We start from the raw sequence: 23732 nt of genomic DNA on the forward strand, positions 1-23732 counted from the left end.
TGCATGAGTGCACTTATGTTTTACATATCATTTCATACATCTTTGAAAAAATCAGTTTATTATTTAAAGTTACAATTTTATTAAAACTCGAGTTTTATCAAATGTACCTTAGACAAAACATTTCAAAATTGACATATTAATTTACCTAAAGACCTTGCCTAAGTGTTAGAAGAGACAAAAAACAGAAAAAGATAGGTTTTCGGGCCCAAAATGGTGAATTAGTCGAGGCATTGACCAACTGGCTCAATCGGCCAGGGTATTGGTTGACCAGTTCTCTTTGCCATATCGAGGTCCGGTCGAGGAGTGCAAAAAACACATTCTCTCTTCCAGTAGCCTTTCCTTTCCAATCGAGGTATCTTCCTTCTCGGTCGACCTCCGATCGAGGGCCAGTCGAATTTCGGTCAAAGCAATAGTAACCTGTCAAAACATTAAATACTCCAACGGCTAGTAAACCGGTTGACCCCAAGCTCGATCGGTTGAGACTGCCTTTTGATTTTCTTAGCTCCCGAGGTTAGAAACCTATAAATAGAGAGCTCCACTTCATTTATGAATAAGAAAACATTTGCATTTATTTGTCTATCCACTTGTTCTTGCCTTAAAAGCTCTCATTTCTTTCTTGATGCATTAAATCTTCACTTGCATATCCTTTAGTGTACCTTTGTGATTCATCTTAACTTTGATTTGCATTTGAGTTATTATTGAGTTAGTTTGAGGGATTCATTCTTGTAAAATTGAGTGTTAAAGCCTTCAAGTGAGTTGAATTTTGAAGAGATTGTATAAAAGCCCATTTGAGCCGAAATCCAAGTGTAAAGGAGATTAGAAGTTTGGTTGAAACTTCAAGTTAGTGGAATCCTCACTCGGTTAGGAACTTGAGGAGAGTGGACGTAGACAAGGAAGTACCGAACCACTACAAAATCTGAGTTTGATTTATCTAATTCTATCTTTTTATATTTGCTTCTAGTGTGCTTAAATTTGTTGTGTTCAAAAAGAATTTTTAAAAAACCCAATTTACCCCCTCTTGAGTGTTTTTCTCATTTAAGATTAACCTTTACTTTCTCAAATATAAATTAAATACAATAATATGAACTCATATTTGCAAAAAAAATAAAAAATAAAATTATATTAATTAATTATTTTTTATATACTTATAATGTAAGTCATATATAATATTAGAAATACACAAGTAGAAGTTAAATTTTAAATTTATCATATTCTCATTTCAATATATAATAATTTATTCATAATAAAAAAGTGTACAATGATTAACAAATAAACAACCAATAAAAAAATTTTAGTTTGGATTTTAACTTTAAGCTTAAAATTTGCAACTACAGTTTTAATTTTTTTTTTAAATGGTCAAATTCGTAGTTACCAATTACTGTTTTAATTGAGACACACTAAATTAGGTATTATTTTGAAATCAAATATAGTTTGTAATTTTTTTAAATGAATTATTATTATTTTTTTATATCAAAACTCTATAAATCAACCATGAAATTTGATTTTGAAACATATATAATAATTTTAAAAATATTTTTTTAAAAATACGATGGTTGAAAAATATATGTTTTTAAAATTATGACAATGGAAAGGAATCAAATTAAAAGTTGTCATTTGAAAATATAATTTTAATTTGAAATTATTATAAAGTATTGTAGATTTGGAAATGGTATTTAAGCTCCCATATTTTAAAGTTATACTTTTATTAGGTCCTTTATTTTAAAAGACAATTTTAGCATTTAGTAATAAATGATTTTAAATGTTAAAATTTGTATTGAGATTATTTTTTGAAAAGAAAAAAAGTGTGTTCCTATATACTCATATAAAATAAAATAAAAAAAATCACAAAATGAGAATCTAAATTTATAAAATAAAAATTTATAGACCCAAAATTTATTTTTACATTAATTTTTAACCTAATTTTACTCTTAAAATTAAATCCAGATTACATGTGATATTTTTCATCAACTCACCGTTTAATTATTAGTTTTTATTACATTATATATTATTTTATTATTATATTATATTTTTAATTTTATTTTTTCTTTCTTTTCTCTTTCCTCTTTTCCTACCTTCCCCGGCCAGCCCACCCATATCACTCTCTCATGCCCATACCCCCACGTGAGACCCATACCTTCCCCTCACTTCTTTCTTCCCAATTCTCTCTACTTTCATTTTGGCTTTTTCTTTTCATTTTTGCTTTAGTTTTAAAAGGGAGTCGAACATATTTTTTTTCCTTTCTTCCTTCCTTTCTCATCTTCCTGCCCACACACTGCCACTTCCAGAGACATCTTCCACACCCACACGACCCTCCTTCTCTCCCTCCTGTTCTCCCATTTCTCGTTTTTTTTTTTACTCTTTCCTTTATTTTATTTCATTTTTTTTTCTCAAAAGCCCATGAACCTTTCACGTCGGCCGTCACCGTCGCCACTGCCGATGACGTGATGCCTGCACCATTTCCGATGACCACCCCGTCCTCCTATCTCTCACCTCGCCACTCTCTCCCACTCGTTCTATTATATTTTTATTTTATTTCTTTTATTTTTATTTTTATTTTTTTTCCATCTCAACACATTTCCACCCAAAACACATTGCCTCTCCTTACAAGAAAATGTGTAAGTTTATTTTGTGTGTTTTTTTTTTAAAATTTAATGTAATCTTATTTTATTTTAATTTTCTTTGATTTCAATAATAATTGTTTATGAGATTTGGATTATTGAATTAATATGAAATTTGAGTTTTGTTAATTAATATGAAATTTGTGTTAATTTATTATTAGAGAATTAACATGAAATTTGAGCTAATTTATTATTGATGAATTAATTTGGAATTTTTTAATTTGAGTTAGATTTAGTTGATAATTTATATGGTTGTACTCATTTAAATTATTTAATTTAGATATGATATAATATTGTAATATATTTTAGATGTGAGTTTGCATATTAAATTGGATTGATTTTGATTGTGAATTTAAGTTTACATATTAAATTAGGCTTAGATTATGAGATATAAAATTTAGGCCTAATGTGATTTATTTTTAATTTATCATGTTTTAGGTTTGATTAATTGAGTTTATATTTTGGCTATTAATTTGAAAATTTTAGATTAAGGCTTATGACATGTGAGATATTTTCGTTGGGTTAAATTTTCTAATTTGACCCCATTTTTAATTGGAAAAATTTGTTGGATTAATTTGAAATTTGAATTTGGGCTTGAATATCTATTACGAATTTTATACATTTTTAGATATTTACATTTGGACTATATATATTTTTTTTTTGCATGAGCGTATTCTGCAATTTCTTTGGCATGTGGAGTACGGAATTTCATGGAAGAAAGTGAGACTCAAAAAACTGTAGGAAAATATTGAACTTGTTGTAAGCTTGTTTGAGTACACCTTTTATTTCCCACTACTATTTGATTTTATTTTTATTGGTTTCTGTAAATATTCGTTTGTATATATTTATTGAGTGTGTACAAAATTGACTATCGAACAAATCAGAAATTTTGTTTAAATAAGAGAAATAATTCAGTAAATATGTTTTAATAAATTAATAATTTTAAAATATTCTTCTTAATATAAGAAAGTTTTTTTTTATTAATAAAAATTCAGAAAAATGCTTTTAGAAAAATAAAAAAAATGTTTTTAATAGAATTTGAAAAATTATTTTTAATAATAATTGTCCAAAAATTTCTTTGTTTAATAAAAATTGTCCAAAAATTGTTTTGTAAATAAAGTTGTTCCAAATATTAAATTTTACTTAAAAATTCTTCTGCAAATAAAGTTATTTTTTTTAATAATTTGTATAAGTCACTTTTCTTAAATGAAAACAAATTGAAATACTTTTTATAAATAAAATTATAAAAAGTCATTCTTTACTAGTAAAAACAAATAAAAATAATTTTTGTACTCAAATTGAAATTTTATAATAAATTCTTTTAATATAAATAATTTTTTTTTGAAAATTTAATACAAATGAAATTGAGAAAATAAATTGACTTTTTTTTTTAAATAAATAAATTGAAATCATTAATTCAAAATAATTTTTAATAAAATCCTTTGAAATTTCTTGAACACTATTTTTTTAATATTTTTTTATTTAGTTCAATAAATCATTTTGCATATTTATCTTGTTATTTATTTTGTATATTTTGGTAATTAGATTTTATCATTATTTTTATGTATATTGATTTTCATGTACATTAATTATTTTTCTAGCTATCCATAATTAATTAATTAATTAATTACCATAATTCTCTTCATTCGTTTAATAAAAGCAATACGTATACAAGTTTAGAGTGGTGCTACGACTCATCACTGTACATTCCTAATAGGTAACCCCCAAGTCCAACCGACTTTGGTTTTTCTTTTGGAGTTACACTTAGAGTTTTTTTTTTCTTATTTTGTTTTTCCTTAAAAAAATAAAATAAAAATAAGTGACGAATTAAGTATTTTTCAAAAAAATCAATTCTTTACAAATTAATAAATAAATAAAAAATGAGTCTCGCTGGGAAACATACATGAAAAATACAGGTTTACACAATTTTAAACTATTATCTAAAAATAATTAATATTTTATATATTTTTAATAAAATATAATAATAAACCTTTTAGATACTCTTTACTATTTTTGACCATTCTAAGTACTTGTAAATTATTTCCTTAAATATTACCTTTAACGGGCGAGTATATGATATTTAATTTTTTTTTATATGACCGGGTTGAAAAACACACTTTTAACATGCTTTTTTCTTTTGAAAAATCATCTTCAAGTCTTCAATGGTTGTATTAAAATTGTTTTTTAAAATACAACTTCTCATCGACATTTTGAAATGGTTATAGATTTGGAAATGCTTTTTCAATCATCAAAAATCCATTCCTTTTAGGGAGAATTACCCTTAAGGGTAGGCTAGGGAAAAAAATTACCGATGAGGGTAGGTAAATTTGATAATTCTTCTGAAGGCCTAACATTTTTATTAGACCAATTTACCCTCAATTAAATTCTAAAATTATAATTTATAAGGAATTTCCGATCCTGGATCCGATCTCATTGAATAATTCTTGGGAAGCAATTTCACGGGGGGAGGCGGAGCGAGCCCTTTATCCAACCTAAACAGAAAATCCGGATTGGTCTCGGAGGCCGCCGCCTGAGGTGAAGAACCTTCCAGAGGCTGGATCTGCATAGAATTCAGTGCGTCCACGAACCACTGCCGCTCCGATTTGGTCTCGTTGGAACCGAAACTGGTGGATGCAGGAGGGGTCAGCGGGAAGAGAAATAACCTGAGTCTGGCCTGCTTGTTGGATGGGTGGCACAATCGATTGTACTCGAGCATCATGTGTTCAAGATCCTCATCGTTGGTAACCGAGATCAAAGCGTCGAGATCTTCACCGGGTAACTGATACTTCAAGCACACTTCCCCACTAGTCCAAGGTAAAGTCCTCACAAAGCCTTCCAAATCTATCCCAATCCAAGTACGATTCTCAACCCGACGCCTGACCCTAGTCCACCCATCCTTGTAGCTTTCTGCAACCGGCATCCTTAACCCTCACCTCATCCCCAAAGCGATAATTTCTTCATTTTCCTCCTCCATTACTCTCCATCCGAGACTATACAGTTGGAAAGACACTCCACTTTCATTCGATATTGTTGATCTGGTCAAAGGTAACCCTCAATCCAAATTTATTTTGGGTTTTAGGATTTTAATAGAGCAATTGAGTCTCATTTCCCAGTACTTCTATCTCTAAAACTCTAATTCTTTATTTTGGTTCACATATGCAAGTGCTCTGTTTAGGGTTTTTGAGTTCACGTGTTGCAGGTCCTAAAATAATTTTAAGATTTCTAGGCTCTGTTAGAGGAGTTGTTTGGGTGTTTTTTTGTTTGAGTTCATTTTTAAGAAAAGATTTCTAGGCTACTGATTTTGATTGAGATTACAAAGAATGTGGGTATCGGGTATTTGGGTTTTTGTTTGAGTTCACGTTTTTTCTTTAATTTTTATTTTCTACTTTCTCAACATCCAAACGGACCCGCAATTGTTATTAGTGTTGTTGTATTTGCTTGTGTTTGTGATTAGCTAAAAGATTTGATGATGAATCAACATGGTTTTGTTTAGATGCAATTGGTCTAATTCTGAAACCCATTTGGAATTGGGTTGTGCCAATTTATTTAGTATTATGACTGTTGATAGAGGTTGATTTAGGTAATCTGTCTGGATGCCGAGAAACTGGAGGAAAATATATGAGAAAAAATATTGAATCCTTGAACTCCTTAATAAATGTAATCATGGCAGTGGTCAAATTTCTTAGAAAATGCTGTTCTGAGCTACTTTCTTATGTTCCTGGATCCCTAGTTAAACTTGGAATCAACTGAGATGTATTTTCTGCTGTTTTGATTCTATTAAAAATCAAAAACAAGTTTGAACATATAATTGATTTTGTTGATTGTAATGTGGGAACTGGTAGTGGACCTCCTGTTGTGGCAGTGGCATGTATGTAACTGTATTTGGGATCACTAATAGTAGTTAAACCAAAATAAATAAGGGTACAATACAAATGCCCTATATTTACAATACAATTGCACTAGAAGTACAATATATTACAACATTACTTGATTCATTATACATTTAATTATGACAATTGATTATTTGATATAAATTCCATAGTGCAGTGTGGAGTATAATACATGGATAAAAGGAAAAAAACAATACAATACAACCAGGTTTGAACATTATTTTAATTAGTATTATTTTATTTTGACTATATTAATGTTTGACATTGTTGTTTAATTTGACTGTTTTAATTTTAATTTTATATTATCATTTATTTACTTTTACAGGAGGTCAAAATAAATAATCGATGCTCCAGCAAAAAACTTAGACATCTACTTGATGAGCTAAGTGATGAAAAGAAGAGTATAATTCAACATATTGGCTTTGGTGGATTACTTCAGCTCTCTTCCACAGAGATAAGGCATAGTTTATGTAGATGGATAATAACTCATTTCAATATAGCCCACTGTAGGTTAGACATAGGACAAGAAAGGCAATTTCCAATAACTTGTTCTGATGTAGGTGAAATTCTGGGTATTCCATATATTGGTAGGAGGCTCCTACTTTCACCTACTAATAGGAATAATAGGATGGAAAACCTATCAGATCTTAGAGATAGGCTGATTTTAATGGAAGACATGGCCGAGTTCAAAAAATTGTTTATCTTCTTCTCATGTGCTACATTACTTGCTCCAACATCAAAGTTGGATAGTAGTCATGAGTTGTGGTGTACTTTGCTTGCTGGAGACTTTGACATCAATGTTAATTGGGGTCAATTTGTACTTGACACACTGGTTGCTGGAATTAGACATTTTCGATTGGGTAAAGGCTCATGGTTTACAGGTTGCCTTATTTTTTTACAGGTAGATACCTTTTTTTATTAAATGTTGAAGGTTTCCATATCATTTTATATGTTTTAACAAGTCTTTTTCTAAATAACGTATTGATGTGTGGAATATTTGTGTTTCAGCTTTTTTATGTAAATAAATTTTACATTCCAACCATGTTGGTACCACGTACCATCCCAATATGTGCAGCGTGGACTGATGACTTGATGAAGAAAAGGGTGCATGCGGAATTGCATGATTATGGTGATTTTGGACTAGCTGATGTAAGGGACAATTTTCTTTCAACATTTTATTTTATTTTCATATTTGAAAAATAAATTTATAAAAATTATATATTCTTCTTTTTATTATTGTAGGTTCAAGAAGATGAAAGGGAGGAAGATGCACATGAAGACCCTGGTAATCCAGTAAATGAAGTTGAAGAAGAGACTATTGATTTGAGAACCTTCTACATCTATTCTTTTATTTAAAGCGAAAACCAAACATGTTATGCATAATAATATAGATCTTTGACACTTTGTACCATTTTGTAGGAAATTATAGCAGAATATAATGCAGCAGAGAGACAAATTCACCAATTGCTTCGAACAATGAGAGGAGCAATTGGTAAACTAGCAAAGCGGCAGAATACAAATAAAACCCCATCATCTTTTCATCAAAGCAGAAGTCATAATCAACCTGATATCAATGATTCTTTCCCATCACCACCACATGGTAGTACGATTTTTATAGCACTAGTCATTATAATTTTGTATTACTTTTAATTTAATTGCAAATGTTGTATAATTTTTTTTTTTTGGAAAAAATAATTTTGGTTATTATGCATTCTGAAATTAGCTTATGGATCGCCACTGAATGATCGTTTTGCTGATGGTGAAGATAATGTAGGCCCATCAACCTCATAGCCAGCAGCGCAGCATAGCAGTATACTTTTTGCTTCTTTATGTTTTAATATCAAAATAATAATGAGTATATAATAATGGCTAGTATTTCCTGTGCGTGTTATTTTCATTAGTGAATTTTATTTTATTTTATTTTCTATACATATAGTTGAGGATGAAGTTCAGATGAATGCTATTATTCCTTACGAGACTGGACATCCTCTAATACGTTCATATCGGCTACGTCGACATGCTACTGCCCTACAATCACCATATGTGGTACAACCGTCAATCAAATTTTTAGCGTCTTCATCTGTAGCAAAGCAAGTTTTGGCATATGCATTGGACGATACACGTGATGAAAGGTAAGGTTGAACTTAATTTAGTATAAACAAATACAATTAAGATAGGCAATTGAAATAATTAGTTTTAATTTCTAACATCATAATTATTTATGTGTAGCCAAATATTATGTTCCATGCACAATTTCTTCTTGACAAGGTTTGACTTGAAATGCTTGGGACCCGACAAATTGGTTGACAATAAGGTATTCATATTTAGTTATGTGAAGTTAGGATAAAATTACTCTAAAACTATATATCTAATTTTCATTAATTTACATGAAGGTTGTAACCATGCATTGTCGAATTTTGAATGGTATGGATAAAGAAAATAGGAAGCATTTCTTATCTCCAAACTTTGTGGTAAGATATGTTGTAAGAATTATAGATTGGTTTTCTTGTTTTACGTAGATTGTTTTAATCTAATGTATGGCTTGTAATTTTTTTATTACAGTATGATGTGGAAAACAAGAGGGGTTCCTTATCTCCAAAATACATATGTGACAATTTATGGAAATATTTCAAAAATACTCGGTTGTGCACATATGAACAGGTTTTATTTAGTTTAATAAAAGTACTTTGTAGTTGGATATTTTTAAGTATTGTGCAGAAAATACATGAACACAACTAATTTGATAAAATCATTGTTTTATTTTTATTTTTGTTCCTTTTAGTTGTTCATACCAATATGCAGGAAAAATCATTGGTATTTAATCATTTTGAATATTCATGCGAAAAGAATAGAGTTGTTGGATTCATTAATTGACGGAAGGAAAAAACGGATGGATGCCTTCATAGAGAAACTGGTAAATATAGTTATAGTCTAATTACTTATGTGAATCGTTGTCATTATTTTTTTAAAGATGTCCATATTTATAATTGTATATTGTGTTAAGGTGAACGTTTTGTCAACTGTCATTGGGATTCAAGAAAGAAGACCATCAATGGACATGACAAAATTTGAATTTGTTGTTCCAGAAGTTGTCCAACAATTGAATCTGTAAGTTGCAAGATTTGTATTCCTCTTTAACTATGGAAAGCAAATCAGGTTATAAATTTACTAATTTGATACCCAATTGACTTATAATTTCCTTAATTACTATTTGCAGAACGGATTGTGGCATATTTGTGTACAAGTTTATGCAATTATGGAGTAACCGTGGAATTTCTCATGCAATTGCAAATGTATTATATTGTGGTGAATAAAATATATATATATATTTTTTATGATCATGAATTTTTCTTAATATTATATTATATACTCTTTTGTACAGGACAAGGTCATAAAGTACAGGGAAAAACTCCTAACACAACTGATAATGTCTCCAGAAAATGAAGTCAGGGAAAATGTCTACCAGGCTATGGATCAGTGATGTTGTAATTTTTTTGGTTTATAGTTGTTGATATTTTTTTATAGTCTGATGGAGTTCCATTTCCAAATTTACTAGTCTGATATTTTTTTACAAATTGGCTTACATCAACTAATTTGTTTGAAACTCATAGCTGCTACTATTTATTAATAATTATTGTTATGCCATCATTTGTTTGTGATCTTCAAATTTCTCTGAATTGCTGTAGGCATTGCACTGTCAACTCATTATTTCCCAAACTCCATGGTATCAAAATGATATCACACATTGATAACTCCAACGCATCAATGATAGGCCAATCTGGGATAACTTAGCTAAGCTACTTGGGTGATCAATTTTTTTTTTTTTTCTGCCAAAGTAGAATTGAAATAACAACATCAAGAACAAAACAAAAAGACTATCATATTTGTTGTACTTCACAAAGTTTGGGATCAGACTGACGTGCAAAAAATATTTAGCATGGCAAAAAAACCATTAAGCCTATTGATTACTACCGAAAAGTGCTATTTTGTAGACCTAATTATAAGGGTTTTAAGCACCTTTGAGTAGTAATCATATTCATTTAACCCAATTAATTCATTAAGCTCCTTAGTAATTAGTTCTAACCATTTTTAGTGGCAAGTTTACATGTTTTTCATCGGCTTATGAACCAATTCAAGCATGCCAATTGATGGAGGAGCTACTTGGGCGAGTTAAGTAAGGATTTTGGACGTTTACAGGCTTGAATTTCAAGTGGAAACACGAGCACAAGCAATGGGAACACCATTTTGCAAGGGGAGGCAATTCACCTTGCCAAATGACCAATTTCGCAAGGGGATTTTCCTCATGGTGCGAAATTTGGCCATTTCGCACCATGAAGAAACCACCTTGCGAAATTTCGCAAGGTGGATTTAGGCACCTTGCGAAATTTGGACCTTTCATCTTCCCCCTTTGCGAAATGCCTTTGAAATCCCCTGTTTTGAGACGCTGTTGATGATATTCCACTGCCGATTCTCCAAGATATTTTGCTTGACTTTTAGCTTTGTAAATACCTATTTTACCCTTGTAATCAACCAATGAAAAGGTTGCTTTTGTAATAGCTCTTGTAATTTAGCTTTTTATTGTCTTTAAATAGAGGTGAAGAGCCTCAGACACGATCATCTTGTAACCTGTAACTTTATAAGTTATAAGAGCACTTTTGTTCATACGCTTCTTTTCTCTTTTCTTTCTCATTTTCTTAGTAGCCAAACATCCTTGGAGGATGAAATCCCCAAGGATGAGAGGCTAAAACCTTTTAGTTTCTTGAAGTAATGGATGCCATGTGAAGCTCCCGTGTCAGGATGGAGATTTCCAAGCCATAAATGTAAGTAGCTGAGAGTCATAAATGTTTTCATTCAAAGTAAAGCTTTTAATCCCTCTGATTTGCTTTGAATGACCAATACTTGATAACCTTTTGGTCTCAGTGGATTCTTATTGTTAGATCCACTGACGTTCATTAGTTATCTCCTACGAGCCATTGTATTGCAAGTCGAGGAGATGACCTATACCAATAAAAGAGCATTTATGAGGTTCAGCTACCCTTTTTGTAAGTTTTCAAGGACTAAAACTCAGTTGTTAAACTCGTACCGGTTCGGGAAGTAAACATCACCTTAGTTGCTTCCCCAACTCGAGGTGAAGAGTCCCAAAATCTCCATTTTTACACAGTGAGTTAAGCATGGCTATCCAAAGCTTTGAGAAACTTCTTTTTCCATCTTTTAACCTATTTTCATGTTAGTTTAGTTTACAACACCTTCATCTTTTTATGTTTTCATCTTAACCTAATTTTTATTAAGAAAAGTTCACTCCATCCTCCGAACTTCATCAGTTAAAGTAAAAACCCTTCCCAGTGTTCGATCCTAGAGCCACTATGCTATAGTAGCTTTGCTACTTTAGTGTAAGGACCTTAGGTATAAATTTTGTTGATACCCTTACATGCCAAGCTACCAAGAGTCGGGTTATCACCTATGCTAACCTGTTTGAATCTCTCATCATTTCCCAAACTCCAAAATATGAGATTGATTTCATAATTATATTGTCATACAATGAGAAATCTAACCCATAAAATAAACACACAATGAGGTCTATTATTATAACTCCAACAACATAACATTGCACAATCACTGATTCATTGTAGCAATTTTTTTTCACTGTAGTAATAAACACATAATGAGGTCTATTATTTTATCTTATTTTAAAAAATTCCTATTAAACATATTACATTTTCAAGAAACTTATAAGAGAGTAATTTCAAGTATTTCAAAGTCTTTATAACTAAATGACAAAAGGTTTTACACTCTAGTTTTGCATGGTAAAAGCTACCATTTTGAGTCCATTTCAAAGAAAAAAATTATTAAAAAAATAAAAAAATAAGAAATAGATTTTAATTTAATAAATTAAAAAATTAATATAATTTATTTTTACAGGCAAATAAGTTTATGAATAATTCTATTTTATAATGTTTTTAGATCGTTGCAATTTTTTTTTTTTTTTAAAAATACAACAACTCATTATCAAAGCTAAGAAGACATTTCTAATTTGAGGTTACAAAAAAAGAAAAAAAAAATTATTGAACCATTATATATAAGAAATTGGTAATCAACCCAAGAAATTGGACTTTATTTAGTCAAAAGATTGCATTGTTAGTTTATGTTGTAATTTATCATACAGTTAGTGTTTTTTTATTGTAATGTTAGTGAATTTATGTTGTAAATGTAATTAAAAATGTAGGCAAAACTGAGAACTATTATAATTAAAAATCTAATACAAGTCCACATAATGGAGATAAATAACCTATTACAAATAACTCCAAATACAAATACATCAAAGTACAATACAATTAAGCATTACATATATAATCCAAAACTTAATAGACATGAAGTAAGTGTATGATTAAGCAATTTTCAAACATAGAACAAAAATATAAAAGTAGTCCTACTACAATTACTTTATGCATGAACTCAATTCTTGTTAAAATATGTTTAAAATCTTCATCCACGCCATACATTCTTCTTTGAACAACCTCTTATGGTTCTTGGTAGGTGTTGCCATCACCATTTCCTTCCGGGAATGCCCATTTAAAGAAATGACAGTCATCTCTAGTATTTGCATATTGACAACAATAATATAACCTATTTGGATTATCCTTTGATTAAGAGATTCTAACAGCCGCCCTCTGTCTGGGTGAACATTTACACATACAGTTATGATAAAGTAGATATTCACCATTTCTAGTATTACCTCTTATATTTCTAAATGAAGCACTTGAATATGCCATGATGTAACCTGTATTTCAATGGAAAACAAGTTAAACAAATGTAATGAACATGTACAAAGTCAATAATGATCTTCAAAATAACATTAAAAACATGGTTACAAACCATCCTAAATAATGATAAGATCATAAGTCTAAAATAGTGGCATATGTAATACAAACATCTTTGTCATGACAATCAAGTAAATAAGTAAGTTCCAAAACAAATTCTTACAGATTCTAATTTCATAAACCACACATATCATCACAATCAAAACAAGATAAAAAGTAGCATGTCACCAAACAAGCATAACACTAGAATCATGGAGCGGGTAATGGATTTTTGCATGAAGCTCGATTATGGCCTGCAACTTGACATCATGAACAGAAGATAAGCCTTTTTGAACTAAATTGAGACTCTATTCGACGGTGTCGAGGCCTTCCAGGTGGTCGTTTTGAGCATGGAGGTTTAAGTGAAGGATATAAGCGACCTTGAGCATCACGAACACATCCATCAGCATCAACTATAGGCATATTGTGATTTGGAATTGAATTGAAGTGTCCAGAATATATCAACTCTTGCATTGGAAGCTTGAAATATGAGTCAACATATTCATAAACATCTTGTTTCATCTGGCGTATTGCTGCACATGCATGCTCACAAGGTATTCCGGTCATTTGCCAAGCCTTACAAGTACATGTACGCTCTCTCAAATTCACGTCTACATATACTTTCATATTGAATACCTTAAACACACCACCAACATAGGGATATACAGGCAATGACCCACTCTTTATAATGTTTTCCAACAACTTTTCCTCGGTCTTTGGGCCAATTGCAGCTTTCCAATTTTCTGTAGAACCCATATGATCACATGCTAGATGAGCAAACTTATCCATGTGTCATTACTAAGTTGAAAATTGTGTAATGACATTCCTCCTTCAGCCAAACATTGAATGATTCAGCAAGATTAGTTGTCATCTTATCCCATCGTTTTTTGGCAAACTTTGACATTGCCCAATGTTGTGGACTGTTCTCTTCAACCCACTTCGCTAGGTCACTGTTATATGTCTTTAATTTTTCCATGGCTACAACATAATCATCATCCAACCTAGCATACGCAACATTATCAAGTAGCAACAATGCATCCATTTTACATTTTTTTCCCTTCATACTATGTTTCGTCACATAGTTACTAAAATTCTCTTTCACATGACGATAACAATATGCATGATTTTCTACTCCAAAAAGTTGAGAAACACTACGAAGGATTGCTTGATGCCTATCTGATATTATGACTACCTCTTTATCTTGAAGTATGCCCTTCAATTTCTACAAAAACCATAGCCAATCCTCATAGTTTTCTGAACTTACAACACCAAATGCAATTGGGAACATGCCATCATCAGCATCATAAGCTGTTGCAGAAAATAAAGAGCCCCTATACAGTCCACTCAAATGAGTTGAGTCAATTGCAATAACAGGTCGACAACCCATTAAAAACCCTTGAATTGAAAAAGAATGTGCAATGAACAATTGCCAAAAATGCCCATCTTGTCTGCTATATTCAGCAATCGTTCCTGGATTAATGTCTACCAATCTCTGACATAACCATGGCAACAACATATATGAGTTTTCTGGAAGACCATATATTCTCTCTTTTGCCATTTCTTTGTATGTCCAAGCTTGCTTATAACTCAATGAAACACCATACCGACTCCTGAAGTCTTTGCAAATTTGACGGGGCAAATACTGAGGGGTTGCCCTTATTACTTGCTCTATGACACGAGCACCTCTCCTTCCCCGCATTGAAGGTTGGCTTGAACACTCAACATCTGCACAATGATTGTGTACATCAATGAAGATGTTAACCTTCAAAATTTTGGTTGTGCCTACTGAATTAGCAGTTATTCTCCAAGGGCACCCATCCACTAAACAACACACAGATATTCGCTTTGGAGAGTTCTTTTTGAATTTGTATTGAAATCTACCAACTAATGACATCGTATATAATGCATTTCTAAATTCATCTGCATTAGGAAAACTATGCCCACTCCCAATAATAGGTTGAGGACAAAGACTTAAATCATGTGGCATAACTTCAGTTTTTGCACATCTGGACATGAAGCCTTGAGAAAGTCCTAAATTAGACTCATTGTTTGCTTGACATGATGCAACTGAATTGTGTGTTTCCTCCGTACTATTGTGACTGCATATTATAGCACACTCAGTTAATTAATATTAAAATCACTTTGCATCATGGAATTAATGACAACTAATACAAGATATATCACTTACCAATAATCATTTTGCACATTGACTATACCTCCTTCAACTTCTACTCTTCGAGTCCGTTTTAATACATAAATACGAGCATAATCATAACTATGGGATAACATCATATGCATGTCCTCATCATCATCCAACTGTTGAAGTGCAGATGAATCAAACTCAAGGGTGTAATGAAATGTATATCCATTTGAATTAATATCCAACCGTTCACATGCCTTTGAAACAAATTCAGCATATGACATCCTTTGTCCAATGTACATGCCTTTTTGTTGTCCACCCTTGTATTGTATTTGTTTATCCTCCTTAGGTACAATCTCCCCTTCTTCATGAAGGTAGCCATAAATGGAATTTTCCAAGTCCATTTACCAATTCAGAAGTACGTCTTCTTTCACCGACAATCAAATCAATCTATTTCACAATATTACAATCAATGAAAATTTTACAACGAATACAAAATAAACAAATGAAAATTATAATCAATTGAGAGACATATTTTATATAATAAATAACAATATTTGTTGTATATTATACATGTTAGGGATATACCAAAGAACCCATAATTGCCCAGTTTCATAAGAAATTTGACATTTTCAAAATTTTACCTTATCGTAATGTATCGTAATGTTATTGTATTTGTATTGTAATTGTACTGTATTTTTATTATACCTCTATATTTTTATATAAAAAAAATTAATTTTATAGATTTTTTTTTATCCATCATTGAATTATCATCAACAACTATTTCACAATATTACAATCAATGAAAATTTTACAACGAATACAAAATAAACAAATGAAAATTATAATCAATTGAGAGACATATTTTATATAATAAATAACAATATTTGTTGTATATTATACATGTTAGGGATATGCCAAAGAACCCATAATTGCCCAGTTTCATAAGAAATTTGACATTTTCAAAATTTTACCTTATCGTAATGTATAATGTTATTGTATTTGTACTGTATTTTTATTATACCTCTATATTTTTATATAAAAAAAATTAATTTTATAGATTTTTTTATATCCATCATTGGATTATCATCAACAACTATTTCACAATATTACAATCAATGAAAATTTTACAACGAATACAAAATAAACAAATGAAAATTATAATCAATTGAGACATATTTTATATAATAAATAACAATATTTGTTGTAAATTATACATGTTAGGGATATGCCAAAGAACCCATAATTGCCCAGTTTCATAAGAAATTTGACATTTTCAAAATTTTACCTTATCGTAATGTATTGTAATGTTATTGTATTTGTATTGTAATTGTACTGTATTTTTATTATACCTCTATATTTTTATATAAAAAAAATTAATTTTATAGATTTTTTTTTATCCATTATTGGATTATCATCAACAACTTCATGTATTGAAATTACAATAGTGTATTTTTGTTGTTGTTTTTTTTTATAATTTTGGCTTGCAAGGATGCTTTATGATAGGAATACAACATGATAGCCTAGAAATGCCAATTCAGTAAAAAATAATTCCATATTTTGTCATTTTGGTATATTGTAATGTATCATAATGTTAATATTTTTTCATTGTAACTATATTGCATTTGTATTGTACTTATACTTTATAACTGAAATAATGGTTCTTTTACACAACCTTCAAACTACTAGGCATTCGACTCATCATACCAAAATAATACTTATACAAAAAGGTAACAAATTTATAACAAAAATATAGTGATCTTAACTCTTTAACAAATTCATAATAAAAGACAAAGTGGTCTCGTACAAAGGGGATTTCAGTTTTCAATGACAATCCAAATATGTTTATAAATACACAAACAAAGTGGTCCCAAACAAGCATGAAACAACTGAGAACATTTTTTCTTCAATCATGTCAAAAAGTCTTAACAACAAAACTAAAGTGCAAACCTTTTCAATGGAAATCAATAATAATCATATCAAACAACCCACTCAGAAAATAAATTAAAAATAAAAACACATCTTCAGTATGACCTAAATAATATAAAAAAATTCAAAATAATAAATTTAAATAACATTTAAAAAAAATGTAATTTTTTTTCTCAAAACCTCATTCAATATTTCAGATCTAATATCTTACAGCTACATTGTTAAAATTATTAACTTTTCCTTCATTCAATCCGATTTTTAAATTATTTATTTATTTTTCCATAAACTGATGTTTTTTTTTGTATTAAAAAAAAAAACTGACCTTTAATGGATTTCTTGCTAGATTCACAAAAAAAAAAACAAGTTTTGTGTATCGGTTGCAGAGAATGACCTGAAGTGCGTACCTTTTTCCTTTCCCCTTTTTCTTATACAACTCGACTCCAGGTAGGTTAAAGAAAGGGAGAATAAACTCTTTTTTATTTTATGTTACTTTTCACTTTTCTTGCTTTTCACTTATTAAGGGTAGTATTGACATTTAAACAAAATAAGGCTTTTGGAGGAATTATCATTATTTTACCCTACCTTTTACAATAATTATCAAATTTACCTACTCTCATCGATAATTTTTTTCTCTAGCCTACCCTTAAGGGTAATTCTCCCTTCCTTTTAAGGGTTGGCATCGATGATGTGGATGAGCATTATGATCAGTTGGGAACAATTGTGAGTGGATTAAAACTTATAAAACAACTCACTTCCCCCGCACGTTGTCTTCAGTCTTCACGTTGATACAACTCTCTCTATATGGCGGAGTCGGGAGCGTGTCCACAGCCTTCTAGATGGCGCGTGGATGATAAAAATCTGGGCCAATCTAGTAGCTTCTCCTTTTCAAATTTAAAATAAATGTTCATTTATAAAAATATATAAAAAAAGATAAATCGCCGACAAGGAAAAGAATATAATAAAATTTTATTTAGAATAATAATAAAAGCACACGTGGCATGAAAAATTATAGAGAGGGTGGTGCAACCGTCTAGTAGTTTCTAGGCCCATCACCCGGCATCCAGAATCCTCTCATGGCTCGTCAAAAGCACATCTCCTCCGTTCTTCCGAATCAATTTCAGTGTTTCGCACAACAAACGCATACGAAGTCGAGCGTCTTCAGCGCTTTTCTTTTCAGTTCTTCACAAAGGTAATTTATACGCTCTAATGCTTAATCTTCTACTTCTTCTTCTTCTTCTTCTTTTGTTTTTTTGCCGGTTGATTTTCCGTTTGATTCCCGAGAAATTAAATGATATGGCAAGTGTTGGAGAGCTTTGGTGTTGTTTCTGTTGTTGATCTTGGGAATAAGGGGGACTGGGTTTTGGGTCGTTGGAATTTGGGTGTTTGTGATAGCCGGGAAGCGGGAATCTTGCTGGAGTTAGATTTTAGTTTCTTTGAGGGCTAAATGGGATGCCATTTACATTGTGGTTGCTGAGAAAATGTCTGAAAGATGGGATAAATTGGAGGGGTGGATATTTTATTTTAAAGTTATGGGAGTTGTTGGTTTTGAAAATTTTGTGTGTCCTTCCTGTTTCGTACATTTCTAGCAGAGGAGAGGATGTTCAAGATTTTTGTTCGTAAATTCTTTTTGATTCTGCGTACAAGTTATAATTATATCCCGTGTGTTTTTCACTCTGGAATTCAATTTTTGTTTAATTCTTGTCGGATCCAAGCCATTCAGCTTGGATGTTCTAGATTTTGGTTTCTTTGATTTTCTGACATTTTCTCAGCAATTTTATTGAAATTCTTCTGTAAACCAGCTTTCCGTTGTCTACAACCAAAAAAAGAAGAAGCAGAAAGTAAGAAATTCTTCAAAGAGTTGTTTTTTTTTTTTTTTCTATTTCTGTAGAACCATTTCTTCAAAACAGAGTTGAAAATAAGTAAGATGTTTTGAGAGTGACGGACTGATCTTATTTGTTGTTCTTGAAACAATTCAGAAAGCGGTGCCATTGACTTTTATACTTCATTTTTCTGTTTCAATGCTTTTGTTTGTCATGTTCTTGATGTCATTTTTGTTTTGATTACAGTTTTTGTAGGTAACAAGAAGCTAAAGAATGAATCCAGAGAAATTCACCCACAAGACAAATGAGACTCTTGCTGGGGCTCATGAGCTTGCTATGAACTCTGGCCATGCTCAGCTCACACCACTTCACGTTGCTGTGGCTTTGATAACTGATCCCAATGGCATCCTCCGGCAAGCCATAATCGGTGCTGGTGGAAATGAGGAGGCTGCCAACTCTGTTGAAAGAGTCTTCAATAAAGCTCTGAAGAAACTCCCATCTCAGAGTCCTCCTCCAGATGAAATCCCAGTAAGCACTACTCTAATCAAAGTGGTTCGAAGAGCCCAATCTTCACAAAAGTCACGGGGTGACACCCATTTAGCAGTTGATCAATTGATTCTTGGCCTTCTTGAGGATTCCCAAATTGGTGATTTGCTTAAAGAAGCCGGGGTTAGTACTTCTAGAGTGAAATCTGAGGTTGAGAAGCTTCGAGGGAAAGAAGGTAAGAAGGTGGAAAGTGCTTCTGGGGACACCACATTCCAGGCATTGAAGACTTATGGGCGTGACCTTGTTGAGCAAGCTGGAAAGCTTGATCCTGTCATTGGCCGGGACGAAGAGATTCGGAGGGTCATCAGGATTCTTTCAAGGAGGACCAAGAACAACCCTGTTCTTATTGGAGAACCAGGTGTGGGTAAGACTGCTGTTGTTGAAGGATTAGCTCAGAGAATTGTAAGAGGGGACGTTCCCAGTAATCTCGCTGAAGTGAGGCTTATAGCATTGGATATGGGTGCTTTGGTTGCTGGGGCAAAATATAGAGGAGAATTCGAGGAGAGGTTGAAATCTGTTTTGAAAGAAGTGGAAGAGGCAGAAGGGAAAGTGATTTTATTCATTGATGAAATTCACCTTGTTCTTGGTGCTGGTCGGACTGAAGGATCTATGGATGCTGCTAACTTGTTTAAGCCCATGCTTGCCAGAGGTCAGCTACGCTGCATCGGAGCAACGACCCTTGAGGAATACAGAAAGTATGTTGAGAAAGATGCCGCTTTTGAGAGGCGGTTCCAGCAAGTTTATGTAGCTGAGCCCAGCGTCCCTGACACAATAAGCATTCTTCGAGGGCTAAAAGAAAGGTATGAAGGGCATCATGGTGTTCGAATTCAGGACCGAGCTCTTGTAGTTGCAGCCCAACTATCAAGCCGATACATCACTGGTATGTATACAATTATAGCTTGAAATTGTGTTATGAATTTTTAAATTTAATGACTTTTTACCATTAGAGAGGAATCTGTATTCTAGGTGGATTCAGTCACTGAGGTACAGATTTTACTTCAATCATGAAGGAATATATATGGACTTTGATTGAAATGAGCTCTTTCTTTGTATAGGCCGACATCTGCCAGACAAGGCAATCGACCTGGTTGATGAAGCTTGCGCCAATGTGAGAGTTCAACTTGATAGCCAGCCCGAAGAAATCGACAATTTGGAAAGGAAGAGAATGCAATTAGAAGTTGAACTTCATGCTCTTGAAAAGGAGAAGGACAAAGCCAGTAAAGCTCGTCTTGTTGAAGTGAGTATTTTGTCCTCAGTAGAATTGTTGCGAAACACATGTTAATGCCTCTTACTTGAATTCTTTCTATTTTTTTCTAATCTCAAATGTAACTTCTTGTCACCATTTCAGGTCCGCAGAGAGCTTGACGACTTGAGGGACAAGCTTCAACCCTTGATGATGAAGTACAAAAAGGAGAAAGAAAGGATTGATGAGCTTCGCAGGCTAAAACAGAAAAGAGAGGAGCTCTTGTTTGCTTTACAAGAGGCTGAAAGAAGATATGATTTAGCCAGAGCTGCTGATTTGCGATATGGGGCAATTCAAGAAGTGGAGGCTGCTATAGCAAACCTTGAAGGAACCACTGATGAGAACATGATGTTAACGGAGACTGTTGGGCCTGAGCAGATTGCTGAGGTGGTGAGCCGCTGGACTGGCATCCCTGTCACTAGGCTTGGACAAAATGATAAAGAAAGGTTAATTGGGCTTGCGGAGAGGCTGCATCAGAGAGTGGTGGGACAGGATCAGGCAGTCAGTGCTGTGGCAGAGGCTGTCTTGAGATCGAGGGCTGGGTTAGGAAGGCCACAACAACCCACTGGTTCGTTCCTCTTCTTGGGTCCAACTGGTGTTGGTAAGACTGAGCTTGCCAAGGCCCTGGCTGAACAGCTCTTTGATGATGAAAATCTTTTGGTGAGAATTGACATGTCCGAGTATATGGAGCAGCATTCAGTTTCAAGATTGATTGGGGCTCCTCCTGGGTAAGTGTTTTATCATTTGTTTATTTACTTCCATCACCCTTCAAGTCATATGCCTGTTTTATGGAGTTTCCACAATGCTTGCTTACCTCCTCCATTGTCACAAATTTCAGATATGTTGGACATGATGAAGGTGGGCAACTCACAGAGGCAGTAAGAAGGAGGCCTTATAGTGTTGTACTGTTCGATGAAGTAGAGAAAGCACATATCGCCGTATTCAATACCCTCCTCCAGGTTTTAGACGATGGAAGGTTAACTGATGGCCAAGGCCGCACTGTAGACTTCACAAACACAGTGATCATCATGACTTCAAACCTTGGAGCTGAGCATCTCCTCTCGGGTTTAGTAGGCAAGTGTACAATGCAAGATGCTCGTGACCGGGTGATGCAGGAGGTAAAATACTAATGTCCTTCGCTATCTTTTTCACTTTCATGCCCTATTGTCTTTTATTAAGACTAGAAGCTAATCCATCTTTTGGTATGTGATAGGTGAGAAGGCACTTCAGGCCAGAGTTGCTTAACCGGCTGGATGAAATTGTGGTATTTGATCCCCTCTCACATGATCAACTGAGAAAGGTTGCCAGGCTACAAATGAAGGACGTTGCAAGCCGCTTGGCAGAGAGGGGCATTGCTCTGGCTGTGACTGATGCAGCATTGGATGTTGTTCTAGCAGAGAGTTATGATCCGGTAAGTCATTATTCCATTTCTAAGCTTCTAAATTGTGTACATTGCTTTTACATCAGTGACTTAAACAGTATTCTTTTCTCCATGCCAGGTTTACGGTGCAAGACCCATTAGGAGATGGCTGGAGAAGAAGGTGGTGACTGAGCTATCAAAGATGCTCATAAGGGAGGAGATCGATGAAAACTCAACTGTTTATATAGATGCGGGAGTGTCAGGAAAGGGGTTGGCGTACCGAGTAGAAAACAATGGGGGGCTGGTGAATGCATCCACCGGACAAAAGTCAGACGTGTTGATTCGGATCCCAAACGGGCCAAGAAGCGATGCTGCCCAAGCGGTGAAGAAGATGAAGATCGAAGAAATAGAAGACGAAGAGGATGAGATGGATCTATAAATAAAAGTTTTGTGGGCTTGCGAGTAGAAGGTGTATGGTTTGGCTTGGTGTGTGTTTTTTTTGTAATTTGAATTTTGTAAGTGCTAAAATGGGGATCTTTCCCTTTTGTGTACAGATGCAGTGACCTGTAATTGGTCTGCTCTGTTTTTGTTACCAAGTTCAAGTTTTCAAGATCATCAATCGTTCACCAATAATTCATCGTTACTTATTATTTAATGTTTTAAGAATATATTTTTCTTCATAATTACCTATTATTCAATAATTTAAGTTCAATTAAATTATTCTTAAATTATTTATTTAAAATTTATTATTTAATTTTTAATTTAGGATTGTTCAATTTATTATAAATTATTAAATTGATATATTTATTTTTATTTATTTTAATTAATATTTACTTTGACTTATGTGGTAAATTTATTTGTTGAACATGTATTATAAATATATAAGATAATTGAAGGTTATGTTTGGTTAGTAGGAAAGTTTAAGGAAAGATGTGAAAGAAAGAAAATAAAAAAGAAAAATAGGAAAGAAGAAAAAATTGAAGGAAAAAAAAAATATAAAATTAATAAATTATATTTACATAGTTTTTCAAAATCAAATTACTCTTTAAACTAAACTTAAAGCCTTACTACTTTTTTCCCTAGTTCATTTTGTAGGGACCATATGCAAGATGTTATTATGTGATGGTAGGTCAGGGTTCATGACAAATTAGTCATTAGGTTGGGAGTGATTTGTTTTCACGTTTTAACCAACTCACAGTTCTAGGGTTGTTGTGTACGCCGATCAGGTGGGCAACCACCAAGGGTCTAAACTACTTCCACAATGAGTTGTGGACTGTTTGGTAAGCATTTTGACTCATATTAACGTGCACCCAGTGAATTGAGATAAGG

The 23732-nt window shown here is 32.5% G+C and overlaps 4 protein-coding genes and 1 pseudogene across 7 annotated transcripts; 2 read left to right on the forward strand and 3 right to left on the reverse strand.

The window, feature by feature from the left end:
* Window positions 1-5010: 5010 nt before the first annotated feature.
* On the reverse strand, window positions 5011-5538 carry LOC100852505 (uncharacterized). The gene has a single exon (XM_003634210.1). The coding sequence runs from the start codon at window positions 5536-5538 to the stop codon at window positions 5011-5013; it is 528 nt and encodes a 175-aa protein (XP_003634258.1).
* Window positions 5539-6507: 969 nt separating this feature from the next.
* LOC104882296 (uncharacterized) lies at window positions 6508-9405 on the forward strand. 3 transcript variants are annotated; one of them, XR_009464594.1, is made up of 7 exons: window positions 6508-7409; window positions 7517-7657; window positions 7751-8108; window positions 8232-8640; window positions 8738-8822; window positions 8902-9169; window positions 9291-9405. XR_009464594.1 is itself a non-coding variant. In XM_059734108.1 (4 exons), exons 1-3 carry the CDS (start codon window positions 7137-7139, stop codon window positions 7862-7864), a joined length of 528 nt encoding a protein of 175 aa, XP_059590091.1. In that variant the 5' UTR covers window positions 6508-7136; the 3' UTR covers window positions 7865-8108; window positions 8232-8705. The 3 variants fall into 3 exon arrangements, 1 of the variants encoding a protein (XP_059590091.1); XR_009464593.1 differs by having other exon boundaries at window positions 8738-9169; XM_059734108.1 differs by lacking the exons at window positions 8738-8822; window positions 8902-9169; window positions 9291-9405 and having other exon boundaries at window positions 8232-8705.
* A 1005-nt stretch (window positions 9406-10410) lies between these two features.
* On the reverse strand, window positions 10411-10485 carry LOC132253029 (small nucleolar RNA Z122; annotated as a pseudogene).
* A 3147-nt stretch (window positions 10486-13632) lies between these two features.
* LOC104882397 (uncharacterized) lies at window positions 13633-14154 on the reverse strand. Its single transcript, XM_010665552.1, has one exon. It carries the CDS (start codon window positions 14152-14154, stop codon window positions 13633-13635), a length of 522 nt encoding a protein of 173 aa, XP_010663854.1.
* Window positions 14155-18450: 4296 nt separating this feature from the next.
* Window positions 18451-23036, forward strand: HSP101 (heat shock protein 101). 2 transcript variants are annotated; one of them, XM_010664718.3, is made up of 7 exons: window positions 18451-18623; window positions 19501-20680; window positions 20856-21037; window positions 21149-21771; window positions 21882-22161; window positions 22257-22454; window positions 22543-23036. In XM_010664718.3, exons 2-7 carry the CDS (start codon window positions 19528-19530, stop codon window positions 22840-22842), a joined length of 2736 nt encoding a protein of 911 aa, XP_010663020.1. In that variant the 5' UTR covers window positions 18451-18623; window positions 19501-19527; the 3' UTR covers window positions 22843-23036.
* The last annotated feature ends 696 nt before the right edge of the window (window positions 23037-23732 follow it).

Source organism: Vitis vinifera, chromosome 17 (genome assembly GCF_030704535.1).
Source record: "Vitis vinifera cultivar Pinot Noir 40024 chromosome 17, ASM3070453v1".
In the NCBI taxonomy this organism is placed as follows: domain Eukaryota; kingdom Viridiplantae; phylum Streptophyta; class Magnoliopsida; order Vitales; family Vitaceae; genus Vitis; species Vitis vinifera.

What these genes read in the sequence shown, in the direction of transcription:
- LOC100852505 (XM_003634210.1), bottom strand. Translation starts at nt 5,538, where the DNA reads ATGCCGGTTGCAGAAAGCTACAAGGATGGGTGGACTAGGGTCAGGCGT.
- HSP101 (XM_010664718.3), top strand. Translation starts at nt 19,528, where the DNA reads ATGAATCCAGAGAAATTCACCCACAAGACAAATGAGACTCTTGCTGGG. An exon ending in GTGACCGGGTGATGCAGGAG is followed by an intron (nt 22,162 to 22,256) that starts GTAAAATACTAA and finishes GGTATGTGATAG; the next exon opens with GTGAGAAGGCACTTCAGGCC. An exon ending in TAGCAGAGAGTTATGATCCG is followed by an intron (nt 22,455 to 22,542) that starts GTAAGTCATTAT and finishes TCTCCATGCCAG; the next exon opens with GTTTACGGTGCAAGACCCAT.
- LOC104882397 (XM_010665552.1), bottom strand. Translation starts at nt 14,154, where the DNA reads ATGGATAAGTTTGCTCATCTAGCATGTGATCATATGGGTTCTACAGAA.
- LOC104882296 (XM_059734108.1), top strand. Translation starts at nt 7,137, where the DNA reads ATGGAAAACCTATCAGATCTTAGAGATAGGCTGATTTTAATGGAAGAC. An exon ending in GTTGCCTTATTTTTTTACAG is followed by an intron (nt 7,410 to 7,516) that starts GTAGATACCTTT and finishes TTTGTGTTTCAG; the next exon opens with CTTTTTTATGTAAATAAATT. An exon ending in GTGATTTTGGACTAGCTGAT is followed by an intron (nt 7,658 to 7,750) that starts GTAAGGGACAAT and finishes TTATTATTGTAG; the next exon opens with GTTCAAGAAGATGAAAGGGA.